This window comes from Equus asinus, chromosome 15 (genome assembly GCF_041296235.1).
Source record: "Equus asinus isolate D_3611 breed Donkey chromosome 15, EquAss-T2T_v2, whole genome shotgun sequence".
Lineage (NCBI taxonomy): Eukaryota > Metazoa > Chordata > Mammalia > Perissodactyla > Equidae > Equus > Equus asinus.
In genome coordinates this window covers 27,547,113-27,571,919 of record NC_091804.1, presented here as the reverse complement: position 1 = coordinate 27,571,919, position 24,807 = coordinate 27,547,113, and the positions used below count along the sequence as shown (strand labels likewise).

The 24,807-nt window shown below is 34.4% G+C and overlaps 1 protein-coding gene across 10 annotated transcripts in view; it reads left to right on the top strand.

Annotated features, from left to right (window-relative positions):
• Positions 1-23,244, top strand: part of RBM39 (RNA binding motif protein 39) — a 29,594-nt gene extending 6,350 nt beyond the window's left edge. For 3 of the 10 annotated variants that reach the window (XM_014850783.3, XM_070485819.1, XM_070485820.1), the window contains 14 exons: positions 1,007-1,201; positions 3,728-3,793; positions 3,889-3,942; positions 6,282-6,399; positions 6,745-6,897; positions 8,728-8,865; positions 10,406-10,471; positions 12,854-13,058; positions 13,433-13,510; positions 16,954-17,004; positions 19,142-19,223; positions 21,527-21,632; positions 22,092-22,170; positions 22,261-23,244. In XM_014850783.3, the coding sequence (XP_014706269.1) occupies positions 1,007-1,201; positions 3,728-3,793; positions 3,889-3,942; positions 6,282-6,399; positions 6,745-6,897; positions 8,728-8,865; positions 10,406-10,471; positions 12,854-13,058; positions 13,433-13,510; positions 16,954-17,004; positions 19,142-19,223; positions 21,527-21,632; positions 22,092-22,170; positions 22,261-22,361 (1,492 nt within the window). In that variant the 3' untranslated portion in view covers positions 22,362-23,244. The remainder of the gene's footprint in view (positions 1-1,006; positions 1,202-3,727; positions 3,794-3,888; positions 3,943-6,281; positions 6,400-6,744; positions 6,898-8,727; positions 8,866-10,405; positions 10,472-12,853; positions 13,059-13,432; positions 13,511-16,953; positions 17,005-19,141; positions 19,224-21,526; positions 21,633-22,091; positions 22,171-22,260) is intronic. The other 7 variants (XM_014850785.3, XM_070485821.1, XM_070485822.1 and 4 more) reach the window with 4 other exon arrangements.
• Positions 23,245-24,807: the final 1,563 nt, after the last annotated feature.

The window sequence follows — 24,807 nt, the reverse complement described above, 5'->3', positions numbered from 1 at the left end:
TAGAGTTGTCAAATGTTTGATAATCTTTTAGCCACTACAAATTGACATTTTAGTGGAATAAGTTTACTTTGAAATGTCTTTCAATTTATATTGAAATATCTGAAGGCACCTCTGAAATTTGGGTGGTGACATAGAGGTACAGATTGTAAGATTTAATTATGAAATGAGTGGGTGGTGTACTGCAGAGAATCCAGAAATGAACAAAGATATGACTGACTGGCTTTTTTACCTTTCAGAGTTTGAGATTTTATAAAGATTTATAAAGGTGTTCGTTCTTGGTTTTGATTGCACTCCACAGGCTTGTATAAACTGGCATAAAAATGGCATACTCCATTTTTCTGGTGTACTCATTATAGCTTTAGCAAGAAAGTATCTGAAATGGTCACATTAAAGTCTAGGAGTGTCAGAATGCATTTTACTGCATTAGTTTTATCATCCTTTGTCATTACTTATAAGTTTGCCCTTGAAAACCAAAGTATTGTTCATATGGCCCTTTGAAAGTATAAAATATTCACATGTGTAAATTGGGTCAAAATTGGTTTACTTAAGGGAAATTAGTGTATTTAATGAAAATTTTTATGTGTGATCCAGTAGTAATACTTAAATGTTAACGTATTTTGTTGTGACTTTGGTTTTATTACTGTATCTTGTCCATTACAGTAATACGTGTTGGCAAGTTATATGATGGTTGTATTTAAAAGTTCAGGTTTTGATCTCTACCTACCAAAAAGTCCTTTGCTTGTTAAAGCTGTAGCTGACTCAGATTGTAGTCCTACTCTCTTGAATGATTCTTTGTCATTGACTGCTGATTTTCAGTAGTAGAAGGCAAAGGTGGGGTGTTGTTTACCTTACCTAGGAGTTATTTTCCCGTAAGTATTGTTATATAGCATTATATGATAGTAAATATAGCAAAATAAATTTAGAAAAAAGAATTTCTGACCATAAAAGGAAGTATATTTTGGCAGCACCTTAAACCCAAAGTAATGGTGTTCTTTTTTCTTCTCAGGAGGAAAAAAAGCAAGAGCAGAAGTCGTAGTCATGAACGAAAAAGAAGCAAAAGTAAGGAACGGAAGCGAAGTAGAGATAGAGAAAGGAAAAAGAGCAAAAGTCGTGAAAGGAAGCGAAGTAGAAGCAAAGAAAGGAGACGGAGCCGCTCAAGGAGTCGAGATCGCAGATTCAGAGGCCGCTACAGAAGTCCTTAGTATGTAACTACAATTATGATGATTTGGTTTGAGAGTCATTCTCTGGGTGTCCAAATAGTTTTTTAGCCTGAGTGATTTGAATTGTGAAATTTTATTTTTCAGTATACTTTAAAAAGTATTATATAAGGATATTGGCATTGAAGAGACTAGTAAAGTGGAAATACAGTGTGTGGACAAATACGTAACGTGTTTTACTAGGCATACAGATAATTTTCTCTTAATCCATCTGAAGATATTTTAACTGTATGCCAATCCAAACTTGACTAAAGCGCTAGAGTGCTTTAAAAAAAAAAGACTTGATGTTGTACTGCCAAATACTTGAAAGCTGAAAGGTGTGTGAGCTATTACAATATTCTTTTCTGAACATAAATTTAAAATTTTAAAGCTCGGATGGATGCAAGTTACACATATGTACAATTAGTCAAATATGTAATTAGTTAAATAATCTCGTCTGTGTGGCTGTTTTCAGCTGAAGTGACAGACCCTTTGTGAATTTGGTGTATGCTCCTTAACGAGCATTTTGGGGGCTCATCACACATCGTTTGTATTAAGGTTCTTTAATAATAGTAAAAAAGCACTAAAAGTGCTTTAATGGTTAAGTCACTGTGGAAATTTGGATGTGGTTATTTAAACAAGTTGAAAACAAGTTTGATTATAATCACTAAAAACACTTAGCTATCTTAATAACTTTGGAAAGAGCCTACGTACAGCCCCTAAAGCAAGGATTGAATCTAGCAATCCTTAGTACTTTATGACGTTCTTCCCTCTTAATAGACATACTGTTGTAAACTGTGGGATATATTGAAATTAACAATTCTAACTTTAAAACTTGAATGGTTGAAGATGGAATTCAAACATAAGACAGACCTGAATTGGAGCCTTGGCTCTTTTGCTTGGGCAAGTTAACACTCTAAGCTTTAGTTTTCTGATCTTTTAAAGGAGGTTAACAACTGACAGATAAGCTATTAATGAGCATTGAATGAGAAGAGAGTGTGAATAATGTACCCACAGTACTTAACTGCTGTTCGTGAAATGTTTTGGTCTTATTTGCAGCCATTAAAGTTAGTAACACTTTGAGTTCTGATTCTGGCTCTTTAAAGTTAAAAAGGATTGAACTCCTTGTTTTCTAAGTTCCTCGTAACTGCTTATTTCATAAACTAAAAAGGGCTTAAAAGGGACCACAATGTTATTTTAATTCTGCTCTATTACAAAGTATTTTGCTTTTTGTCCAGTTTATCAAAATTTACTGCGTTCTTTTGACTAGAATGAACTAAATAGCATGGGAAAGGTTACCTTAATAAATTCTGAATATTATTAGCTCTGTTGAGTGACAAATACTTGAAGTCAGCCTGTGATCCTTGTCTGACTTAAAAATGACTTAGTTCTTACATTTGGTTTCAGGTGATTTTTAACTATGGAGGCAAGAACTGAGACTTCTAATTAAAGGGCAAAGAAAATAGCTTATGGATTCTTACTCGAACTTTAATTTATCCAGCAAATGTATAACTTTATCACTATTAGTCATTTCAAAGGACCCATTTAATATAAGATAATTTTGTTTGGGACAGCTTGGATGCCGTAGGTACATGTAAAGTCCATGAAAACGATTCTAAATGTGAATCACAGACTTATTAGATGTAAATTTTATTTTGCTACTGATCTGGAAAGGGATAGCAGGATGAGCACTAAGGGACATCTGACCTGTTCCTGTAAGTTAGTTTGGTCTTTCAAAATAAAAGGCCCCCAAACTACTGGGCCATTTTAGGAGTTTTTCTATTACAGAGTAAAACTATATTTTTGAACAATTACCTTTGTGATTTTTTTGAAAACACTCTTTTAATATTTCAAGTCCTTAAAAGAAATTTTTTCTGAAGAGTTGGTGAACTTCCTTCACACCTTTATTGTGAAATATTTTGCCACAAGGAGCTGAAGTACAAGGAGCTATGTGTGCTTTTATGCAGTCTCTGTGACTTACTGTTAAATGGGAAAGTTGGGAGTTTCAGGATTATTTAAAGAATTAGTCCTCTTATTTTTTAAAAAAAGTCCTTCAAACAAGGAAACATATGTATGACCATTGTACATGTACGGATGTATAAAAACATATTTTCCTGAGAGAGGATCTGCAAAGACGCACACCAAATGGTTAACTGTAGTTAACTCTTGGTATGAGGAAAGTTAAGGATGGTTTATTTTCACTTCTTTTTTAAACCTCAGGAATGTATTTATAAATGTGTAATTAAAAAAAGAAAACTATAGACTGAAAATGAAAGGGAGCGTTTTCAGAATCTTATATATTTTGAGGCTGTAACCTTTGGTCTTGGCACCTCACAGTGGTCCAGGATGGATAACCATAAGAACAGTTTGCCTGGGATAGAGTTAAGAGAAAAAGTCTCTTTATTTCCTCTTCATAATTGAGGTGGAAAAGAAGCAGCCTAAACAATGTTAAACTTGCTGGAGAGCGCATGAACGCGATCTTAGCAAGACCCTAAACCTGTAACTAGTGTAATTTTGTGTTTCCTTTTTAGCTCCGGACCAAAATTTAACAGTGCCATCCGAGGAAAGATTGGGTTGCCTCATAGCATCAAATTAAGGTTTTTAAACATACTTCTGAATTGTTTAAATTGTTTTTCAAGGAACTAATGTGGTGTACTTGGTGGGTAACTTGTGAAACTTTTTAACTTTGCAGCAGACGACGATCCCGAAGCAAAAGTCCATTCAGAAAAGACAAGAGCCCTGTGAGGTAGCTGTTGTGCCTATTTCTTTTCTATAGAGCTGCTAACTTTTATAAAGCTGCTGCAGTTTATGCTTACTGCTAAATTTAATGACATTTAGTAATTTCAAGCATATTAAATCTTTCTTTTGCAGTACTAGTACTGTTAAATCAGTGTGAATTTCTAAGTTTTCAGTAACTTTCATTTTAATTTCGTACAGCTTTTAAGAATGGAGCCGTAATTACCATTTTAGTGTGTAGATAATACATGTGATCTTACCTTTTACATTAAGGAAAATTTTTAGTGATAGCTATAGGAAACTTTAAATACACTTGACTCACCTTTGGAATTAATAAATTAGAGTTACTGAAATAGCCTCATGTGGGAAAGTAGTTGTAACAGTCATTTCTCTCTCTTTACTGAGAACGTTTTTAATTTTCAAAGTCTAAACCAAATTGACTTATGTTTAAGTAGTAATCCTACATTCTTGAATGTTTCTATGAGTTATTTTCCTCTTAAGTAAATATAAGACTTATCCATCCAATCTACCATTTTGCTTCAAGGAATGTTTTGTTGTATGGTAGCACTGTCCTTTACTGATATTCTAGCTTCCCTTAAAAGGGTGCCTTTTAAGTTTGAGTCTGTCTTGTTATTTGGTATATTCTAATTATTCTAGGATTTGGTGAAAACCTTAATTATTTTAAAAGCTCTATTTGCAGCAGATATTGAGGTTTTTGCTCTTTAATATTTAGTTTTCTTTCATAAGAAAATTCTCTTTTAGTTCTCATTCTCTGGATCTAGTCCAGCTTTGTACTTGTGTTTTACAGTAGCATGTTTAAAATTACGTATTAATTTCCCAAGGGGATGTGCCAGAATTTTGTGGGTGGAGTATTTGAAAAGTACTTCCTAAAAGTGTCCAGAATGTGGATAAGAGCATGTTTATGCTTACATCTTTAAGGATTCACTAAGGGGCCGGCCTGGTGGCTCAGTGGTTAAGTGCACACGTTCCGCTTTGGTAGCCCAGGGTTCACCGGTTCGGATCCCAGGTGTGGACATGGCACTGCTTGGCAAGCCATGCTGTGGCAGGCGTCCCACATATAAGGTGGAGGAAGATGGGCACGGATGTTAGCTCAGGGCCAGTCTTTTTCAGCAAAAAGAGGAGGATTGGCAGCAGTTAGCTCAGGGCTAATCTTCCTCAAAAAAAGAAAAAAAAGATTCACTTAGAACCTTAACCTTAATGATGTTTTGTAGTAGATAATGATAACAGACACTTTTATTTTTCTGTGAAATTAAATTTCATGTATTGTGCTCTTTTACTTTTCGCCCTTATTTCCTCACTTTAGTTTCCTCTGTAAATTTAGAAGTATACTCCCTCTTTAAGGCCATTTGTAAAAATGAATAGATTGAATCCCACTATTGATATTTGTCTAGATTACTTCCTGCTTTCCATTTTTGATTTGCTTATAGTTATTGTCTCAGTATTCTTTAACCATCAAGAAACATTTCTTTGGGGGCCGCCCCTGTGGCCAAGTTGGTTAAGTTCATGCGTTCTGCTTCGGTAGCTCATGGTGTTACCAGTTTGGATCCTGGCCAGGGACATGGCACCGCTCATTAGGTCATGTTGAGGTGGCATCCCACATGCCACAACTAGAAGGTCCCACAACTGAAATATATACCTGTGTACTGTGGGTATTTGGGGAGAAAAAGCAGGAAAAAAAAGAAAAGATTAGCAACAGTCCTTAGCTCGGTGCCAATTTTAAAAAAAACCACAAACATTTCTTTGGATATTGAGTTTGTAGAGCCTTGCTAAGACTGATCTAATTCTAATAAACACCCAGCTCACTGTTGAATATATTTATCTTAGTTTATAAAATAAAATTCTTAGAATCAAACAGTTTTCATCATTTTGGATTTTACTTTCAAGTTTATCATCTGTGGTCATCAAATTTAATTTCACTTGATGGTTTTATTCTGAGAAATAATTCTTTCTACTAATTTTGGACCAGTCCAACGTTGGTGACTAGTCAGGGCTTATTTCCTTTGCCTATTGTTTAACTCTCAGGGTTCTGATTAGCCTTTTGTTGTTCTGGAGAAATTACCATTTGTAGGTTTGCGAGGCTAGTGAACTTTTGTTCTGATACTGTGTAAGATATTATCAGAAGAAGCATTAGGAAACTATCATCCTCTTGAAGGAATTAAGTCACATTGAGTTATTTATGGACAATTTGTATAAATCTTAGTGAAAATGTGCCTAGAAATAGTGACAAATCAGTTTTGGTTAATTGATTGTTTACTGAAAGCGTACTTTAAAAAGTTGTTGTAAAAGAATAAGTTATAAAATTAAATTTATGTTCTTTACTCTTGTTAGGGAACCTATTGATAATCTAACTCCTGAGGAAAGAGATGCAAGGACGGTTTTCTGCATGCAGCTGGCTGCAAGAATTCGGCCAAGGGATTTGGAAGAGTTTTTCTCTACAGTAGGAAAGGTAATCTTAGCCTATTTATAGAGCTCAACTAAGTAAAAATTATAAACAAGCTTAATTGTCATTATGATAAAATGAGAAAGCAGCTAAGCACCACATCTTTACTTTGAGTAGAATTCAGTTTCGAGATTTATTTTTGGTAACCTTTATGTTTTGCCTCATTTGGAAGTTAGTAGTGTTGGAATTGATGTTGCTATGCCTCCATCAAAAGATGATAGAAGTGGGCCTACAAATTTTTTAATGGCTTTGCTGCATCACTGATGTGCCTCTTTTCTCATTACATCTACAGTGGCTTACAGTGGATGGTTGCACAACCAACCTTGTGTTAAATGTGTGTTTTCCTTTTAGGTTCGAGATGTGAGGATGATTTCTGATAGAAATTCAAGACGTTCCAAAGGAATTGCATACGTGGAGTTTGTTGATGTTAGCTCAGTGCCTCTAGCAATAGGATTAACTGGCCAACGTGTTTTAGGAGTGCCAATTATAGTACAGGCATCACAGGTAATTGTTTTCTTGGTTGCAAATTTGATAATTGGTAGTGCTGGGAATCTGGTGCCGCACATAATCACCACTTATTCCTTGAGACACATGTTCTCAGGATAGCATTGTTTTTTTAACTTTGCCTTCATTCCTTTGATAATAGTGTATCCTCAGTGGCATCCTGTTCTCTCTTAATATAAGTTGTAAATAGCTATTACATGAAAAAGACTTGAGAACTTGGTCTAGAATTTTATTGATTTGTGATTTATTAATTGGGGATGGCAGCATGTAAGAACATGTTTTTCCCTTGCTGTCTTTCAGATGGAGGGGTTATGACATTTTAATATATTTAATATTTTCACTGTTTTATAAAAACACTTGTATAAGATTTTATATAGTGTTAAGAATAATTTGAACAGCTATCAGTTCTAGTATTTCTTGAAAAGGAGATCTTTCAAACTAATTTTGAGAATATCTTGTAAGATAATCCAAATAATGATTTAGTTCCTCTTTGCTGATACTTCGATGTGGAAAAACTGGGATGTGTCCTCCTTTTCAGTACATAATATGAAAGTATTAGGATTCCTCATCAGTACTTATTTGTACTAAGAAACAAGTTAGTGATTTCTATTACTACTTGATAACTTGGTTTTTTTAAATGGATAATATAAGATTTAAAGAATATTTTTGAGCAGTACAAATACAATGGTCATGTATTTCATGCTTTTCAAACCACTAGAACAAGTAATCCATAACTGCTAAATAATCTGGTTACTTGATCAAACTTACATAATTTTATAAAGGTGTGCCCAAGGTTTGTAATCAGATCTGACTTGAAATTCCAGTTTCATTGCTAACAAGCTGTATGTAACCGTGGTCAAATTACTTACCAGCTTCTGTCATCTCTAAAAGGCAGTAATAGGTCCTATTTGATGTTTGGGGATACTTAATATTAGATGTTTATCACTTGATTCTATGTAAATAAGAGGAAAATAGTTGTTAGGAAAAGTGAGGAATCATGGTTTAATTCACTTTGTATGATGGAGGAGGACCAACCTAGTAGTGTGTGGATTGGCGTGACAAAGGGCTGAGAAGTATCAAATTAAAAGAGTACTTCAGGGGCCGGCCTGGTGGTGCAGCGGTTAAGTTCACACGTTCCACTTTTGTGGACGGGGGTTCGCCGGTTTGGATCCCGCTTGTGGACATGGCACCACTTGGCAAGCCATGCTGTGGTAGGCGTCCCACATATAAAGTAGAGGAAGATGTGCATGGATGTTAGCTCAGGGCCACGCTTCCTCAGCAAAAAGAAGAGGATTGGCAGTAGTTAGCTCAGGGCTAATCTTCCTCAAAAAAAAAAACAAGTACTTTAATTTTAATGAGTAATTAATTTATTTAATAGTCCTAGAAACAATCTTATTTTCCACATTTAGCACGTCTGATATCAGGATGCCTCTTCTGATGGCATAAAATAGTTTTATGATTGATTCATTTTATGGATAAATGCAGGGTATGATTGCTTTATATATAACTTTTGCACGTGCTGTTAAAACCTTTTAACTTTTTTTATTATGGTAAAAATATATATCATATTAAGTAAAATATTTTTATCTAAAAACTTGACACTTTAACCATTTTAAGTGTATGATTCAGTGCCATTAATCACGGTCACATTGAGTGGAATCAGAGTATTTGTCCTCTTATATGATTTGTTACACTTAGCATAGTTTCATCACTAATCTTTACATAAGTTATCACTAAGCAAGCCTGTGCTGTGAGTGGGATTTACTGCTCTGTTTAAAATGATTTGGGTTTCTGCTGTGTGATGTGCATTTTGTCTTCTCTAATTTGTAGGCGGAAAAAAACAGAGCTGCAGCAATGGCAAACAATTTACAAAAGGGAAGTGCTGGACCTATGAGGCTTTATGTGGGCTCATTACACTTTAACATAACTGAAGATATGCTTCGGGGGATCTTTGAGCCCTTTGGAAGGGTAAGTCTCAGTTTCTTCAGTGGATCCTTAATAGATTATTGAACCAAATATAATTGTATAATAATTTCTGTGTATCTCGCTTGTCATGTTTCTGTGAGATTAGTATTAAGGTGGGAGAGGGTGGTTCTATAAGGTATTTGTGATAACTTAAAGATAGTTCCCCTGAGACAAGGTATCATTTGAAGATAGAATTTATTAACGTTTATCATGCTAGAGTGAAATGCATAGTAATTATTAGAATCAATCATTTAAAGAAATCAACATGAATTATAAAAGTGTACTGTGCATTCGAAGCAAGAGATATATTTTTTTCTTGTGTGATCGTTTTCTTACTCAAAATTTAGGGGTAGGTAGAGAACCTTCTTACTAAATTAAGGAATTAGATTGTTCATGTTTCTGTCCAGTTTGTCCTCATTTCAGATTAGACATTTTAAAATAAATATTAATAGTAGGCTGGGCTCTGGTTTAGAAGATTCATTGTATGGCCGTGAATAACAATCTTGGGTCCTGCTGTATCTTTCTCACTACTACTTCATTGCCCTTGGATATACCTTTGATTTTCTTTGATTAGCCCATTCAACCTGTTTGGTAAACTGTTTTAAGTGTCAACAATGGTAAAAGTTAGGCTGTTGAGATTATTTATTGAAAATATACTAGTGGTGCACAAATCATAATTGTATGGGTTAGTCAGTCATTACAAAAAAGAATACATTCCTGAAACTACCAGAACATGAAGAAATAGAATATATGGGTGCTTTTTCATGCTTTCTACGTATGGACAGATTTATTTAGAATATAGTGTTTTAATTCACAAAGCATACAATTCATCCTTTTAAAGTGAACAATTCATTGCTTTTTAGTATATTCACAGAGTTGTGCAACTGTAACCACATCTAATATATATATATTTTTAAAGATTTTATTTTTCCTTTTCCTCCCCAAAGACCCCTAGTACATAGTTGTATATATTTTAATTGCGGGTCCTTCTAGTCGTGGGATGTGGGATGCCGCCTCAACGTGGCCTGACGAGCGGTGCCATGTCCGCGCCCAACATCTGAACTAGCAAAACCCTGGGCCGCCGCAGTGGAGCGAACGAACTTAACCACTTGGCCACACGGCCGGCCCCATACGTCTGATATTTTTAGTTATTCCAACATTTTGGGCCATCTATCATGTGTTGTATTATTGAGAATTAGTCTCGTGTTTTTAGGATAATGGAAAGGAAACAAAAAGGTGTTGATTTTGTTTCTAACTTGATTGTATTTCACAAAGAAATGGACTTTGATTCTTAGTGGTTTGATTTTGAGGCAAAAGATTTAAGATTTTTCCTATTCTTTTTCCTGTCCCCCAGTGTGTAAGTTCTTATTTGGGACTTTCCATGCCTTTAGAACATGTTTTTGGGCATGAGGGGCTTGTGCTATATTTTCAGTGATTTTTTTTTTTTAGGGGGAGAGGTGATTTTTCAGTCCTGTTTCAAGGAATAAAAATATTTTTCCTCCCTTCTTTTCACTTACATAATAATTGTGCTTTTTGTTTTCAGATTGAAAGTATCCAGCTCATGATGGATAGTGAAACTGGTCGATCGAAGGGATATGGATTTATTACGGTGAGCTGTTTCCGTGATTGACGTGATCTAAGTAGCTTAGTAAAACTTCATTAGTTACTGATAGTGTGGGGAAGGAGTCATGGTTAATATTTTCAAATGGTTTAAATTGGTTTGTCGATTAGTAATCATTTCTTACTAGCAGTAAGGGTCCTTTAATTGTGAAAGTTTATTTAATGAGTTTACTAATTCCCTGTATGTGGTCAGTTTGTGTAGCCAACTCTTCATATAATTGAAGTCTGTGATTCCTTTATGACTTTTTCAGTCTGTGACTCTTTTATGACACACTTTTGTCAGTTGAAGGAAGGTCTCTTGGAGTTCTTTTTTACTTAAAATCCTTTTTATATGTACATACCTCACAACTACCACCAGGATTACCTTATTAAAGTGTTTGGCTAACCGTCTAAGCCTAGTCCCTGATTAGGAAATGAGATTGCAGCTGGAATAATTGTGAATGGTAGTTTTTAGTGCCCTTGAGTCAATTGTGATTCATAGTGATCCTGAGTACAGCAGAGTGGAAACCTGCTTGGTCTTTTTGCACCATCCTCTCACCTTTTGGTGGTATATCAGAGAATGCTCTGCTGCTATTCATAAAGTTTTCTTGGCCAATCTTTCCAGAAGTGTCTGGCCCCGTCCTTCTTCCTAGTCTGGAAGTTCTGCTGAAACCTGTCCACCGTGGGTGACTCTGCCCGTATTTGAAATACTGGCAGCCTAGCTTCAGCATCACAGCATCAGGCAGTCACAACTAACAGGCAGGTGGTGTGGTTCCATGACCAGGAAACCAACCTGGGCCACGGTGGTGAGATTGTCGAATCTTAACTACTAGACCACAGGGCTGGGTAATTGTGAATAGAGGTGCCCTTTTAAAAGTAAATTCTTTAATGTGTTATTTCATGATGGAATCCAACTACATGATAGCAGTTTTTCAAAAGTATGATATTATGACCTTGGAAGTTGCTGGAAACGGATATTTTTAGTTTAAAATACAGATAGGTCCCAATTTTCATCAGGAATCTGTGTGTCTTCTATCCAAATTTCAGTAGAATTTAAAACTCTTCTATAGTGGTAGAGAATCTGTTTCATTGGTTATTGGGATTTTATCTACTTTAGTATGTACTTGTGAAAGGAGAAAAGTCATTTCTAAAACTGTTAACTCACCAACATTTTATTTTGTTTCTAAGAACATTAGTGTGGGTCATTCCCCCTTTTTCCCCCTAGAAAAGTGATGTGGTCAGGGGATTTTACATGTAATGTTAATTTGAGTATTTCATCCTACTTAGTACCTAAAGAATTTAGTGTTGTATATTATAGGGTTTACTGCTTGAGTATTTGGTCAGTGGGCACGTTTTCATGAGAATACTACTAAATATATGTAAACAAGACATGTTTTGCAAAGCATTTTTAAATTTTTTAATATCAATTAAATATGAAATATTTTCTTTGATTTAGTGATCTGTATGCAAAGTTAGATTATGTAAGTTTATATGGTGCCGTGTGTGTGTCTTAATGTTTTCTATTTTATAACTATTTGTAATTTTTCCCATCTCAATAACAGAAAAAGGTTTATTTTTGAACATTTAAACGTACTGATGAAAGATTAGCTATGGAGTTGATGGCAATATGTTCCTTTCTTCCATTAAACTTAAAACCAGAGTGTGTGAGTTAGAGATTTATTGTGTCTGCATCCTAGAATTAAGAATTTTACTGATTTTATTGGCAGTAAAACATGACCTGAAGTTGTGTGTTAAAAATAACATCTCAGGCTGGCATGGTGGTGCAGCAATTAAATTTGCACATTCCGCTTCGGCCACCCGGGGATTAAGCCAGTTAGGATCCCGGGTGTGGACCTTTGCACCACTTATCAACCCGTGCTGTGTCAAGCATCCCACATATAAAATAGAGGAAGATGGGCAGAGATGTTAGCTCAGGACCAACCTTCCTCAGCAAAAAGAAGAGGATTGGCAGCCCATCAGGGCTAATCTTCCTCAAAAAAAGAAAAAACATCTGGGTGAACTCCTTGTGTTTCTGAGTAGTTCACTTTTATGAGGGAAAAAAGCATCCTTTTAGTTTATCCCAGAGCATTCAAAAGGGTTTGATTGAAAAATTACTTTTCACCTTTTGTAACTAAGATTCCATTCCCCAAAATAGGTGTCCTTACTTGATAAATATCTTGTTATTTAAACTACCACTTCAACAACTGTTATTTGCATGAGCTTGTGATCTAATCATGTAGATTATATTACTTGCAGCTTGAAATTTATAACTTACCATCCGCCTAGCTGTAGCTGTTGCATAAACTAGACTTAATAAGTAAGCATTTCCTTACCTTGGTTATACGTGTTAACTAATATTTGGGACTTTTTACCCTGTCTCTCAATTATATAGTTTTCTGATTCAGAATGTGCCAAGAAGGCTTTGGAACAACTTAATGGATTCGAGTTAGCAGGAAGGCCAATGAAAGTTGGTCATGTTACTGAACGTACTGATGCTTCCAGTGCTAGCTCATTTCTAGACAGTGATGAACTGGAAAGGACTGGAATTGACTTGGGAACAACTGGTCGTCTCCAGTTAATGGCAAGACTTGCAGAGGGTAAGTTTTTACTAGTGTTGTGAATGATTTATTGTGGGTATGGTAATGAGAAAGGTAACTGTGCGGACTAATAATTGGAAATGATTATTTCTTTGTTGGATTTGCTGTTATCCTTGAGCAGCACATGCAATTTAAAATTATAGATGAACTTCCTTGCCTTAAAGTTCTAATAGAATCTACTTTATGGTGGTGCATTTTGAGTACCACAGCTTAAGTTACAGGATTCCTTACCCGAGAATAAATTCAGTTGCAGCTCTTATTCTGTGGCCTCCTTGTAATTTGTTTTAGTGAAGTGACTTTGGTAGTATGCATACAGAAAACTAGGTTTTTGTGCTCTTAATACAATAAGGACTTTAAGACTTACTCTTTTACAGGTACAGGTTTGCAGATCCCACCAGCAGCACAGCAAGCTCTACAGATGAGTGGCTCTTTGGCATTTGGTGCTGTGGCAGGTAGGAATTGAATCTTTTCTAATTTGAAATCGTTGTTTTTTCCACCTAATTCGAAAATTTGCCAAATTTTTGCATTTAAAAGGACTTACTGAGAATTCAATTCATCAAGTACTTTTAGCCTGTACATTTCAAGACTTCATATAAGGAAGTGGAGATATAGGACAGAATTATCCAGTAATCATAGTAAGCTGTCAGGGTATTTTTGAACCCTGCACACCAAGGTTTAGTTGAAATTTGTAAGTTAGACCTTTTTAAATACATCACTGTCATTAAAGACCAAAAAGCTTATATTGCTTTAAAGAAAAAAATGTTTCTTTTTAATGTGCGAGTTCGGAAAACAAGGCCTTTAAATCAACCTTTAATAAAATAATTGCAATATCAAGAGTGAAGAGAAAACTGCTAAGTAATGCATACTTTTTTGAGTTGTTGAGTTAGAGAATGAAGTTTCTTGAGAGAGCAGGAAAAGAGGAGAGAAATGTTTATTATAATTATGTACCAAAGGATTCACTTTATGAAACACATTGTTCTCCTCTCTTATGGCTTAATTTAGTTATCTGAAATTTGCTTTTATAAACCTTGATATTAACCCTAATCTATGAGCTAGAATAGTATTTAACCTTGAAATGTTGAAGACTTGCTTTTAGAACATCTAAGAAGAACCATTTGTATTTTGGACTTCGGATGGCAAGAAATACTTACCCCAAGAAAAATATGGCAGTTTCTATCATGAATTGGTCCTTTGATCTTATCTATAAAATGAGACTCTGAGAATATGTAAAATATGTAAATCACGGTACTGCATCTGAATATATAGAAAGGTCCATTGGTTACTTCATGCTTACCTTTTAAATCGAAAGCTCATTATCTAATTAAAGGAGAGGAGAGGACCCTTTCTACTTTTACATTATTCTTTATTTTTAGAGAGAGAGGATTTTCATTGTTTTGTTTTTAGTGGATATCCAGAAGTTTGTGAGTACCTTTAGAAAACCTGCCTTTAGATTCTTGTCCTTCCTGCCAAATCGTATGATTTATTTTGAAATCTGATAGGTAGTTATTCTGCAGAATTTCTGACAAAATTATGCCAGTATGTCCTTACAAGAAGAAAACTCATAACCCTTAATGCATTTCTGTATTTGGGTCATTTGATGACTCCCCAAGTATCCCTGAATTACTGTTTTTTTTATTTTGACTTTTTAAACAAGTATTAGACATTTAATTTCTTTACAGTGAACAAGTAGTCATAGAATGCCACTTGCTGTAATTGAAGATATTAAAGGAAACACCCATCACTTCCAGAAATACATCCTAGTCAGTGGTTTGAAAGTTATTGTTTAATGTGAAATCAGTATCTTTGAATTACTTCCTATTGTTCAGATCATTTCCATAATTTTGAAAATGCTTGATTGTTTACCATATTCTAGGTATTGCATTAGATGCTAGTGAACAAGATTTGTTCCCTCCTTTCAGGGATTTGATGCAGTGACATTTGAGTCATTTCTAAACAATCTTATGTTATATTCTGGATGCTATATCAAATAATGTTGATTTGATCTTCATAAATACTGTCTTCAACTAATTGAAGGTTTTTCCATGTTAGGCATCCCTACTATCCTCAGCCATTATTTTTTCTATTTTGCATGATTATGATTACACATCCCTGGACAGCCACTGTGTACAGGCTTACTGATTGTGATCAGCTATTTCTAAATGTCTGTATGGATTGCTGAAAATAACCATTTAGTTATCTGTGGATTATATTTGCCCTTTTTAGTGTTTATAGACCTCATTTTAAAGTTTGATTCTGTTTTCCTACACTTCCCATAAATTGCGATTGCTTCTGACTTTACAATAATCAACACTAAATTTTTAGGTAATTATTTATGTAACTGGGACATCGTTAAAACTTTACACATTCCTTTTTGAAATTAAATAAATTGCTGAGCGTTAATGTGTTTGAGGCTCTTATCCTCTAAGTCCTTTAAAGTTGTTTTTTGAAAGCAGGGGTGGGTCATCATTATATCTTCATGTCTTATTCTGGAAGTTTAACAGTTCCTAAGATAGGTTAGAGTTCTTATCTTTATGAAACCCATGCTTTTGTTTCCTAACTTGTCACAAACGACTGAAAAGTAATTTTTGAAAGTTGGATAGGGATTTATATATACTTAAAATAGTATGACTTTCTGGTGTCTGTACATTTTTTACCATTTTAAGGGGGATAAAGACAATTGTGTTATAATTTAAAGTTTATTGATAGTATTCCTATGGTCATATCTTCAAGTTCCCTGAGTACACACCAGTTAAATTTCTTCAACTCCCTGAGATGCCAATTTTCATCACATAGGACCCAGGTATTCTTAGATCCCGATATAAGTTGGCCTGCAGATCCCTTTTCATTTTTGCCCATGTTTTATGATCATATTCTGTATTCAGCAGGAAACCCAAATGATAATGAAGTCTTGCATTTGAATCACACGTTACTGAAAATGATGTTACTAAATCTAAATAATTTCCATGTAGTATGTTTCTGTAATTTCAAGATAGCTTTACAACACTATGGCATCTTCTTTACCATTCAGACTTGCTGCTGTTTTCACTTGCTAGCAGCTTTCTCTTGTCTTCCAATGTAGAAATGTTAATGATGATAGTATCAGAAAACAGATTGGTGAAAATCCCCATTCTGTTTATTTTTTAATTCTGAATCCCCATTCTGTTTATTTTTAACATTGACTAGATGCTTAAATTTTTCTTGTACTTCATAGATTATATTAAACCTGATTAAATTTCATTCCTGCCTCATTAAATTTCCAGACTAGGCCAAGGAAACCAGACCCTCATAAAACTCAACCTTCTGGGCTGGACCTGATGATTTAAATCTTAAAAGCACTTAAATAATGTATACTTTTAATAGCTAGAATGGTGTCTTTCCCACTGGTGATAGTCCTACTACTTAATTGGCGGATTATTTGAAGTGTTTACAGCTGTTTGACATGTAGTGTTGCAGTGTTTACATTTTACTATAAACTTTTAAAGTTTAAAATGCTTACTGCTACTGATAGAACAGTAAATAGTTGAATATCCCAAGTACTTGGAATTGAATTCTCAAGATCAGGGTTTTCATGCATTTTCTGACCGGTGTGCTTCCCTTTCCCCATTTCCCATTATTCCCATGTCAAGAGTAGTATAGTGGAATGAATTTGAGATATGGAAGAGTACTAGGAATAGGAAGAGAGAGGCATAGAGGCATGAGTAAGTTTCCTAGAATAGGATGAAAGAAAAAGGCCCCAAAGCCTTGTCAATGAGGAATGGGGAAGGAGGTTTGGCTGCCAGGTTTTACTAGAAGTTCATTTTGATAAACCCTGCTACTGTAGTCCTCTTTTATTAATGCTTTCCTGACATTTACCCTGTTAGTTGAGGCTCTTCATTGTTCCTGCACTGAGCTGTAGAATTCTCTTTTGTTATAGATTTGCAAACAAGACTTTCCCAACAGACTGAAGGTGAGTTGAGCTTTTTATTTGTCTTTGAAATAGATGTAAATGTAGTAAAACATAGTTGTTTATATTTAGTGTATCATATTATAGTTTGTATTTTGAACCCAATTTTCACAGAATGACATAGTGGTGTATACACAGTAAGCTATGTGGTAATGTATGTTTCAGAGGCCTAATCTAAATCATTACAATTACATGGATAAAGAAAACAAAAATGTTCGTGCTTTTTTGCTTTAGCTTGCTCAAAATTATTTTCAGCCTTGTATGCTTATCTTTGTCTTCTGATTGTTCATAAGTTTTATATAGAAGTCAGAAAATGAAATTTGTTAGTTTAGTAGACAAATCCTTTAGAACATGGAGTCTGAATTTAATAGGAAAGTTAGGAAAACTGACTGTACCTCCACTGATTTGTATAAACCAGTACCAAGCCTTGAGAAGATTATCCAGAAATAAATTGCACTCAGATTTCAGAGATTGAAATGATTTATAAAGTAGGCTGTTCTTAATTTTCAAGTAAATCTCTGCCATTTGCTAGATCATTTTACTATTGTCAAATTTGGTATTCATCTTTTATAGGATATCCTTGGTCATTTAGGGAAATGATTCTGTGTGAGAAAGGTCTACCATGTTCCTTGATAGTCGGGAATTAAACATTTTAACTTTTCCAACAGTTGGGACAATTTTACTCAATTCTTTTTTTCCTAACAGATTTTAAAAAGTAGAGCTAGTAGATTCTCCTATTAGCTGTATTTCTATGCTGAGTTCATTGTGTTCTGCATTTACCTAGGTTTGAACCAGAATGTTTATATCATACATTTTCTAAATATTTTTCGGTATGCGTGGTAATTTATATTATCATAGTTAATTTGAGAAATTGGAAAAAGTCATGCTCAGTTGTTTTGTAATGACCTTCCAGTGTATTTTCCAAGCATACTTCCATTTGTTTATGATATGATAAGGTACACAGTGGGCTTCATTTTTATTAATTGTAATACGAGCATGCTTTCATCTTTAACTTTCCCCAGTAGAATTTGAGATGTTAGTTTAGCCTTTTTATTTTAATACAAAGCCTTATTAAGGAAAAATACTTGTTTATTGAAGTAAAATATAAAGAAGCAAAAAGCACTTGTAATTCTACTAGAAACAGTCATTTTTTTACGATGTATTTCATGCACAGCCCTAATTTTTGCTTACTGGAATATTTCTGATACTTCCTCAGGTGATCGTTCATTTTAATTACTATAATTTCTAATGCACTGTTTTATCCTTAGCTTTGTTTGTTGTTGTTATGTATTGGGATGAAATTTGGTCAAATATTATGATTACGGTGAGTTCTGTAACAGCTACTGGTAATGTTTTGTAAATGACATGAAAGCAGTGGAGCAGCTGTCCTGGAAAATGCTCTCACTTCAAGATTAAAACCAATATGGGCTTTAAATGTTGCTTCTAAATATTACAGTGTCCAGTAGTTTCTTATTTTTACCAGTGAATATTCTATAATCTATAATAAATGCTATTTTTTTGTGCTAAAATACATTTTAAAAATAGCAATTTGATTTTTTAATAGGATTTATATTTCTAGGATATTAAATCTTAAATGCTTGGATGATTTTATGCATCTTATTTTTAAAACAATCTTTTTATGTTCATACATTTAAAAGAAAATATGTAACTAAATTTATGGGCAGAAACCTAACAAATATAAGGGTATATAGATTTATTTGGTGTCTTAAAGATCATTTTCATCATCCCCTGCTTCTCAGGGTATAAACTCCAGCAGCTCTTCAAAATTAATCTTCCATTTGATCCTTTGCCTTTCTGGATTGATTGTATTGATATTTGTTTAATGGAATGAATTTTGTTTACATGTAGAGTTTAGTTTTCCTTCTAAAAATAAAACTCCCAACTTACTCAAGATTGGCCATTTCAAATATTAGGTTGCCTCAGTTTTCTGGAAACTAAAATAGAGTACTATTAAATACTTTGATAGCATTATTAAATAAGGTAAATTAATGAAGTGCCTGACTCCCCTAGTTTTATACTTGGGATTTAGTGGTTTGGGGTTTGTCTTATTCATCAGGGATATTCTGATGCATTTTCTATGAAACTAATTTCTCTCTCTCTTTTTTTTTTTTTTTTTTAGCTTCAGCTTTAGCTGCAGCTGCCTCTGTTCAACCTCTTGCAACACAGTGTTTCCAACTCTCTAACATGTTTAACCCTCAAACGTAAGTAATATACTTTGGTCCAGTTCAAAAGGGTATACTGTGAAAGGTGTAATATTAAGTTTTCTAAGTTAATATTTAGGCTGTTTCAGTATATTTGATAATTGACAGTGCAACAGTTTTGATTCTTGTAGTATTGTTATGCACGTTGCTAATTATTTCCTTTGGATGTAAGATTGGAATTGAATTGAAAGTTATGCAGATTTTATGTTTTCCATTTATATATAAATATTTTTTATGAAGTTTGAGTTGTATTTATTTTTGTCAGCAGTTTACTTTTTTACCAGTTCTTAGCTTTGAAATTTTATTTCAGTGTAATAGCAGAACAGTAACTTCTAAATTTTTCTTCTATTCATTATTGCATGTTGTGAATTAGGAATATTTCTTTCCCGGTGCCTAACCAGTGATTGGAATGCCATTTATTAATCAGTTCAAACTCTTCTCACTGGTTTTATAGATCGTGTTTATAATACATAGTTATGTGTCGCTTATCGACTGGGATGTGTTCCGAGATGTGCATTGTTAGGCATTGTCATCATCGTGTGAACATCGTTGAGTGTACTTAAATACACCTAATTGGTAGAGCCTACTATACGTCTAGGCTGTATGGTATAGCCTATTGCTCCTAAGGTACAAACCTGCACAGCATGTTACTTTACTGAATACTGTAGGCAATTGTAACACAATGGTAAGTATTTGTGTATCTAAACCTAGAAAAGCTACACTAAAAATACGGTATAAAAGATTAAAAAAAGGGTACACCTGTAGGGCACTTAACCATGAAGGGAGTTGGCAGGACTAGAAGTTTCTCTGGATGAACCAGAGAGTGAGTAGTGAGTAAATGTGAAGGCTTAGGACATTACTGTATACTACTGTAGACGTTATAAACACTATACACTTCACGTTACAATAAAATTTTTAAAAATCATTTTTCTTCAATAATAAACTAAACAACTGTATTTGTTTATAAACATGTAAATTTTTAAACTCTTTTGTAATAACACTTAGCTTAAAACACGAAGATTGTATAGCTATACATAAATATTTTCTTTATATCTTTATTCTGTAAGCTTGTTTCTCTTATTTTCTTTTTTAACTTTTTAAACTATTTTGGTTAAAAAATAAGACATAGTAGCCAAGGATTGGCATCAGGATCATCAATATCATTGTCTTCCACCTCCGCATCTTGTCCCATTGAAAGGTCTTCAGGGGCAGTAACATGTATATTGAGCTGTCATCTCCTATGGTAACAATGCCTTTTTCTGGAAAATCTCATGAGGGACGTATCTGAGGCTGCTGAGGAGTTGTCACTGTTTTCAGAAATATGTCCTTGGTGGTTTGCTTGGTTGGTTTCTTTCATCATAAATTTGCTTATAAGCAGACAATGCACCATGAGCATTCGTCTCTATTAATGAAAACCTTTTGGTGTTTGGATCCATGTTTTTAAACTTAAGGAGCTTGTTGAGGTCTGCAAAAGCTTCTGTTAAACCTTTCACCGTGAATTTCTCTTGCTGCTTCTGAGCTATGTGTTTCTGTTCCAGTACCAACAACTCCATTAGTCAATTCCTCAGGAACCACCTCTAGGGAGCTCCTCAGTGTTCATTCTCATCTTCACCCAGGTTAAAGTCGTTTGCCATCTTTACCACAGCCTTGTTGATTTTTGTGACCTCCTCATCCCTAGCAAAGATGCTTTTAAGTCATGGGTGATCCTCTTGACTGTCTTCTTCCAGATGCACTAGGCAATAGGAATTTTTCAGCTGTTACAATTTTATGAGACCACCGTTGTGTATTCAGTCCGTCCTTGACTGAAATGTTAATGTGACACCTCACCATATTCCACTGTAAATGTAGGTTTTCTGTTTGGTTGATTTGATATCAGCCAATATATTTGATGAAATACTGCTTCATATAGTAAGTGTAATAATTTGTAACATGCTGTTTGCATTGTTTATGTATTAGTTCATTGTTTACCAAAGAAAGAGCCTGGAATTCTTGTATTCTTCTGTTAATACCAAATTCTTTATTTTAGCTTTAGCTATGAAATGGTGATAAATTGGTATAAGTATCATTTGAAAGATGTCAATAAACCATTTAAACAGTAATTTAGAGTTAAAAAAATTTATAAGCTTGGTTGGAAATAATGTTTTATATTATCTTTTGATTTCCTCCAGTGCCCCATACCTGCTAATATCAGTGACTTTTTTAGATTAAAAGAATGCAGTTTAAAATAATTTTTTATATAGAGAATATATGTAACATTTTATAAGTTTGAATAGTGTCTAATAGAGTTTCATACTTTCTTACAGAGAAGAAGAAGTTGGATGGGATACAGAGATTAAGGATGATGTGATTGAAGAATGTAATAAACATGGAGGAGTTATTCATATTTATGTTGACAAAAATTCAGCTCAGGTATTTTGATCTTTTTAATAAACAAAGATTGGACGTTGTTACTCTCTTTTGTGTCTTAATCTTCACACATACTTGGAGCATATTATGATCATATTATGTCTTAGAGTTTTGGGTTTTTCCTCAATAAATATACACCCTCCAAAATAAAGACACTTTCAAAATAATTGAAGAGTAGACCAGGCCATTGTGTAGCAGTGTTGGTGATGTGTATTCAAAGCTTGCCATGATATCTTGGCATCTTGGTTCATTCTTTAGCAGTTTTCAGTCATAGAGAAAAGATAATATGGGGCAGTCTTTGGGGGAATAAACGGTTTTCAGTAAAATTGTAGGTGTACATATTAGCTAGTGAAACAGTTGCGTAGTTGTAGAGCACTTTTTTTTATAGGGAACGTGAATAAACCTATTTGAATCCATGTTGTATATTGCAACGCCCTAACCTTTTTTTTGGTTGTATTTTAGGGCAATGTGTATGTGAAGTGCCCATCAATTGCTGCAGCTATTGCTGCTGTCAATGCCTTGCATGGCAGGTGGTTTGCTGGTGAGTCTGATCTTTTTTTCTGAGTGATTATTATTAAGGGTCTAAAACTAAGTGAAGATGCTAACCCACCATATCTGTTTCTTTCAACAGGTAAAATGATAACAGCAGCATATGTACCTCTTCCAACTTATCACAACCTCTTTCCTGATTCTATGACAGCAACACAACTACTGGTTCCAAGTAGACGATGAAGGAAGATAATAGTCCCTTATGTATATAGCTTTTTTTCTTTCTTGAGAATTCATCTTGAGTTATCTTTTATTTAGATAAAAATAAAGAGGCAAGGGTCTACTGTCATTTGTATACTATTCCTGTTACCTTGAAAAAATAAAAATGTTAACAGGAATGCAGTGTGCTCATTCTCCCTAACTAGCAAATCCCACTGTATACAAAGCTGTTCTCTTGTTCTGCCTTTTAAATGTACATGTAGAAAATTACATTAAGGATCTATAGGCATAGCTCTAGGGGAACAAATGTGCTTAATGTAAAAAGGCAGACAGGGATGTAATGTTTTTAATGTTTCAGAAGCCTAACTTTTTACACAGCAGTTACAGTTCACGTTTCACTAATGTTGATACTTGGCTAATGCTTCAGCAGAGGTTTCTGGAATACACATTTAGTGTATGGAAATTCAAGACAGCTAAAGGGCTGTTTGATTAACATCTCATCTTGCATTCTGATCAGTTGGCAAGAAGAGGAGATTTCAAAGTTACATTTCTGGATGGTATCTTTTTCAATTAATGTATCTGTAAAAGTTTCTTTGTAAATATTATGTGTTCTGGTGTGTCTTAAGATTCCAAACAAAATGATCCTTGCATTTCCTCAAGATGTTTAGTGACAGTCTGATAAGCAAAGCAGTCTAAGCAAGAAATAGGAAATGCAGATATAGGTTTTGTCTGGTTGCATATAATCTTTGCTCTTTTTAAGCTCTGTGAGCTCTGAAATATATTTTTGGGTTACTTCAGTGTGTTTGACAAGACAGCTTGATATTTCTATCAAACAAATGACTTTCATATTGCAACAATCTTTGTAAGAACCACTCAAATAAAATTCTCTTAAAAAGGCCACAAGAAATCTTCATTTTTGAAATGTTTTAAAGTCATAGAAACTTGAAAATAGAATATTAGTTTCTTTGACTTTTAGTAGTTCAGTACCTATCGCTTTGGGAAAATTTCTTGCCCTCGAGTTGTCCCTGTACACTCCTCTATGTCACTGTATCTTATCACTGTACTTCTTATTTAGGGTAATATATCAAAACTGAGGGATTTACCAAAAACAAAAGCAAACAAATTTGCCCAGCCCTTAAATGGGCATTCTTCCAGTCTCTTGTATTGTCTGGGCATCTTTGTGAAAAAATGTCTAATTATTCAAAAGTAAATACAGAACAAGATGTTGTAACCTCAAACTGGTTTCCCAAGTTGATTTAACTGCATTTGTTACTTTATTAAGGGATTTTTGAGCTTTATCTTTTACATGGGCAGTGAGTCTTCATTTATGCTCAACTCTACTGCAGGTTTTTCTGTCTAGGTTGAACTCTTGAGTAGGTAACATTGCTCCTAATGGAACGATTACATTCCAGTACTGATTTCCTCACCTGCTTCTACTTGATTGTATCTGTTTCTACTTGATTTGTTAGCGTTGAGGCACAAGTTTCATAGGTTTATTCAGATAGCAAGATATTTAATCAGTTTGAATTTGGAGATGTAATTTTCTACCAACCCTTTTGACAGATATTTATAATTTCTTCCCTTAATTGCTTTATTTAAGTTGAAGAAAGTTTTCAAGATTCAAGTTTATTTTGCAACACTGGCCAGCAGTGTCCCTTTGGGGCAGACTTAGCGAATTTTTTTTCTTTCCAAATCATCTGTTATCTTCATAATTAGTTTTTTATTCTTGAATCAAGTCGTATCAGGTTTATTTTGTCATTGCTTTCCAGGGAACTGGGCTGGCAAACGTTGCCTTAGGTGTTTGTTTAATCTTATCTGCCCTCCACCACAGAATGTAATTTGGGTTGTAAATGACAGTCAAAGCAAACCTAAGAATTTAATAATTTGAATAGTATGATGCATAGACCACAGTTCAAATGGGTAATCAGTTCCTGAGACAGGCATCCCACTCTTTGGTTGGGAAGTCTGTAGCTGCTACAGCTATCTTGGTAGAGTCCTTATGCCCCCAAAATACTCCGTATAGTTTTATCTATTTTAACATTTTCCTAGTTTCTGATTAGGAATACTTGAGGGGCAATGCAGTTAAGAGCAAAATCTATTAAGGGCTGTGTATGCCCTAAGCAGGTGAGGGATAGGCACTAGGCTCATTACTAAGACCTTTCTTACCAAGCCAATTAATAGAATTTTGTGGGTGGTCAGTTGATGTAATTTACATCCCCTATGGCTGGCTAGAAAATCATCTGGAATTTAGGCAGTTAAGCCACAAGTGTCTGATTGAGTTTGTGGATGATTTGTTGTTCTGATCAAGCCAGCTATGTCTGAAGGACAATTTTTGGATGAATAGTATAGTATTGGAAATAAGATTTGTGAATTAACCCCTTTTGCAGTGTGACTTTGAGGTAATCTAGTCTTAGCCTCAGTTTTTCACCTTTACAACAGTGATAATAGCATCAACCTTAAAGAGTTGAAT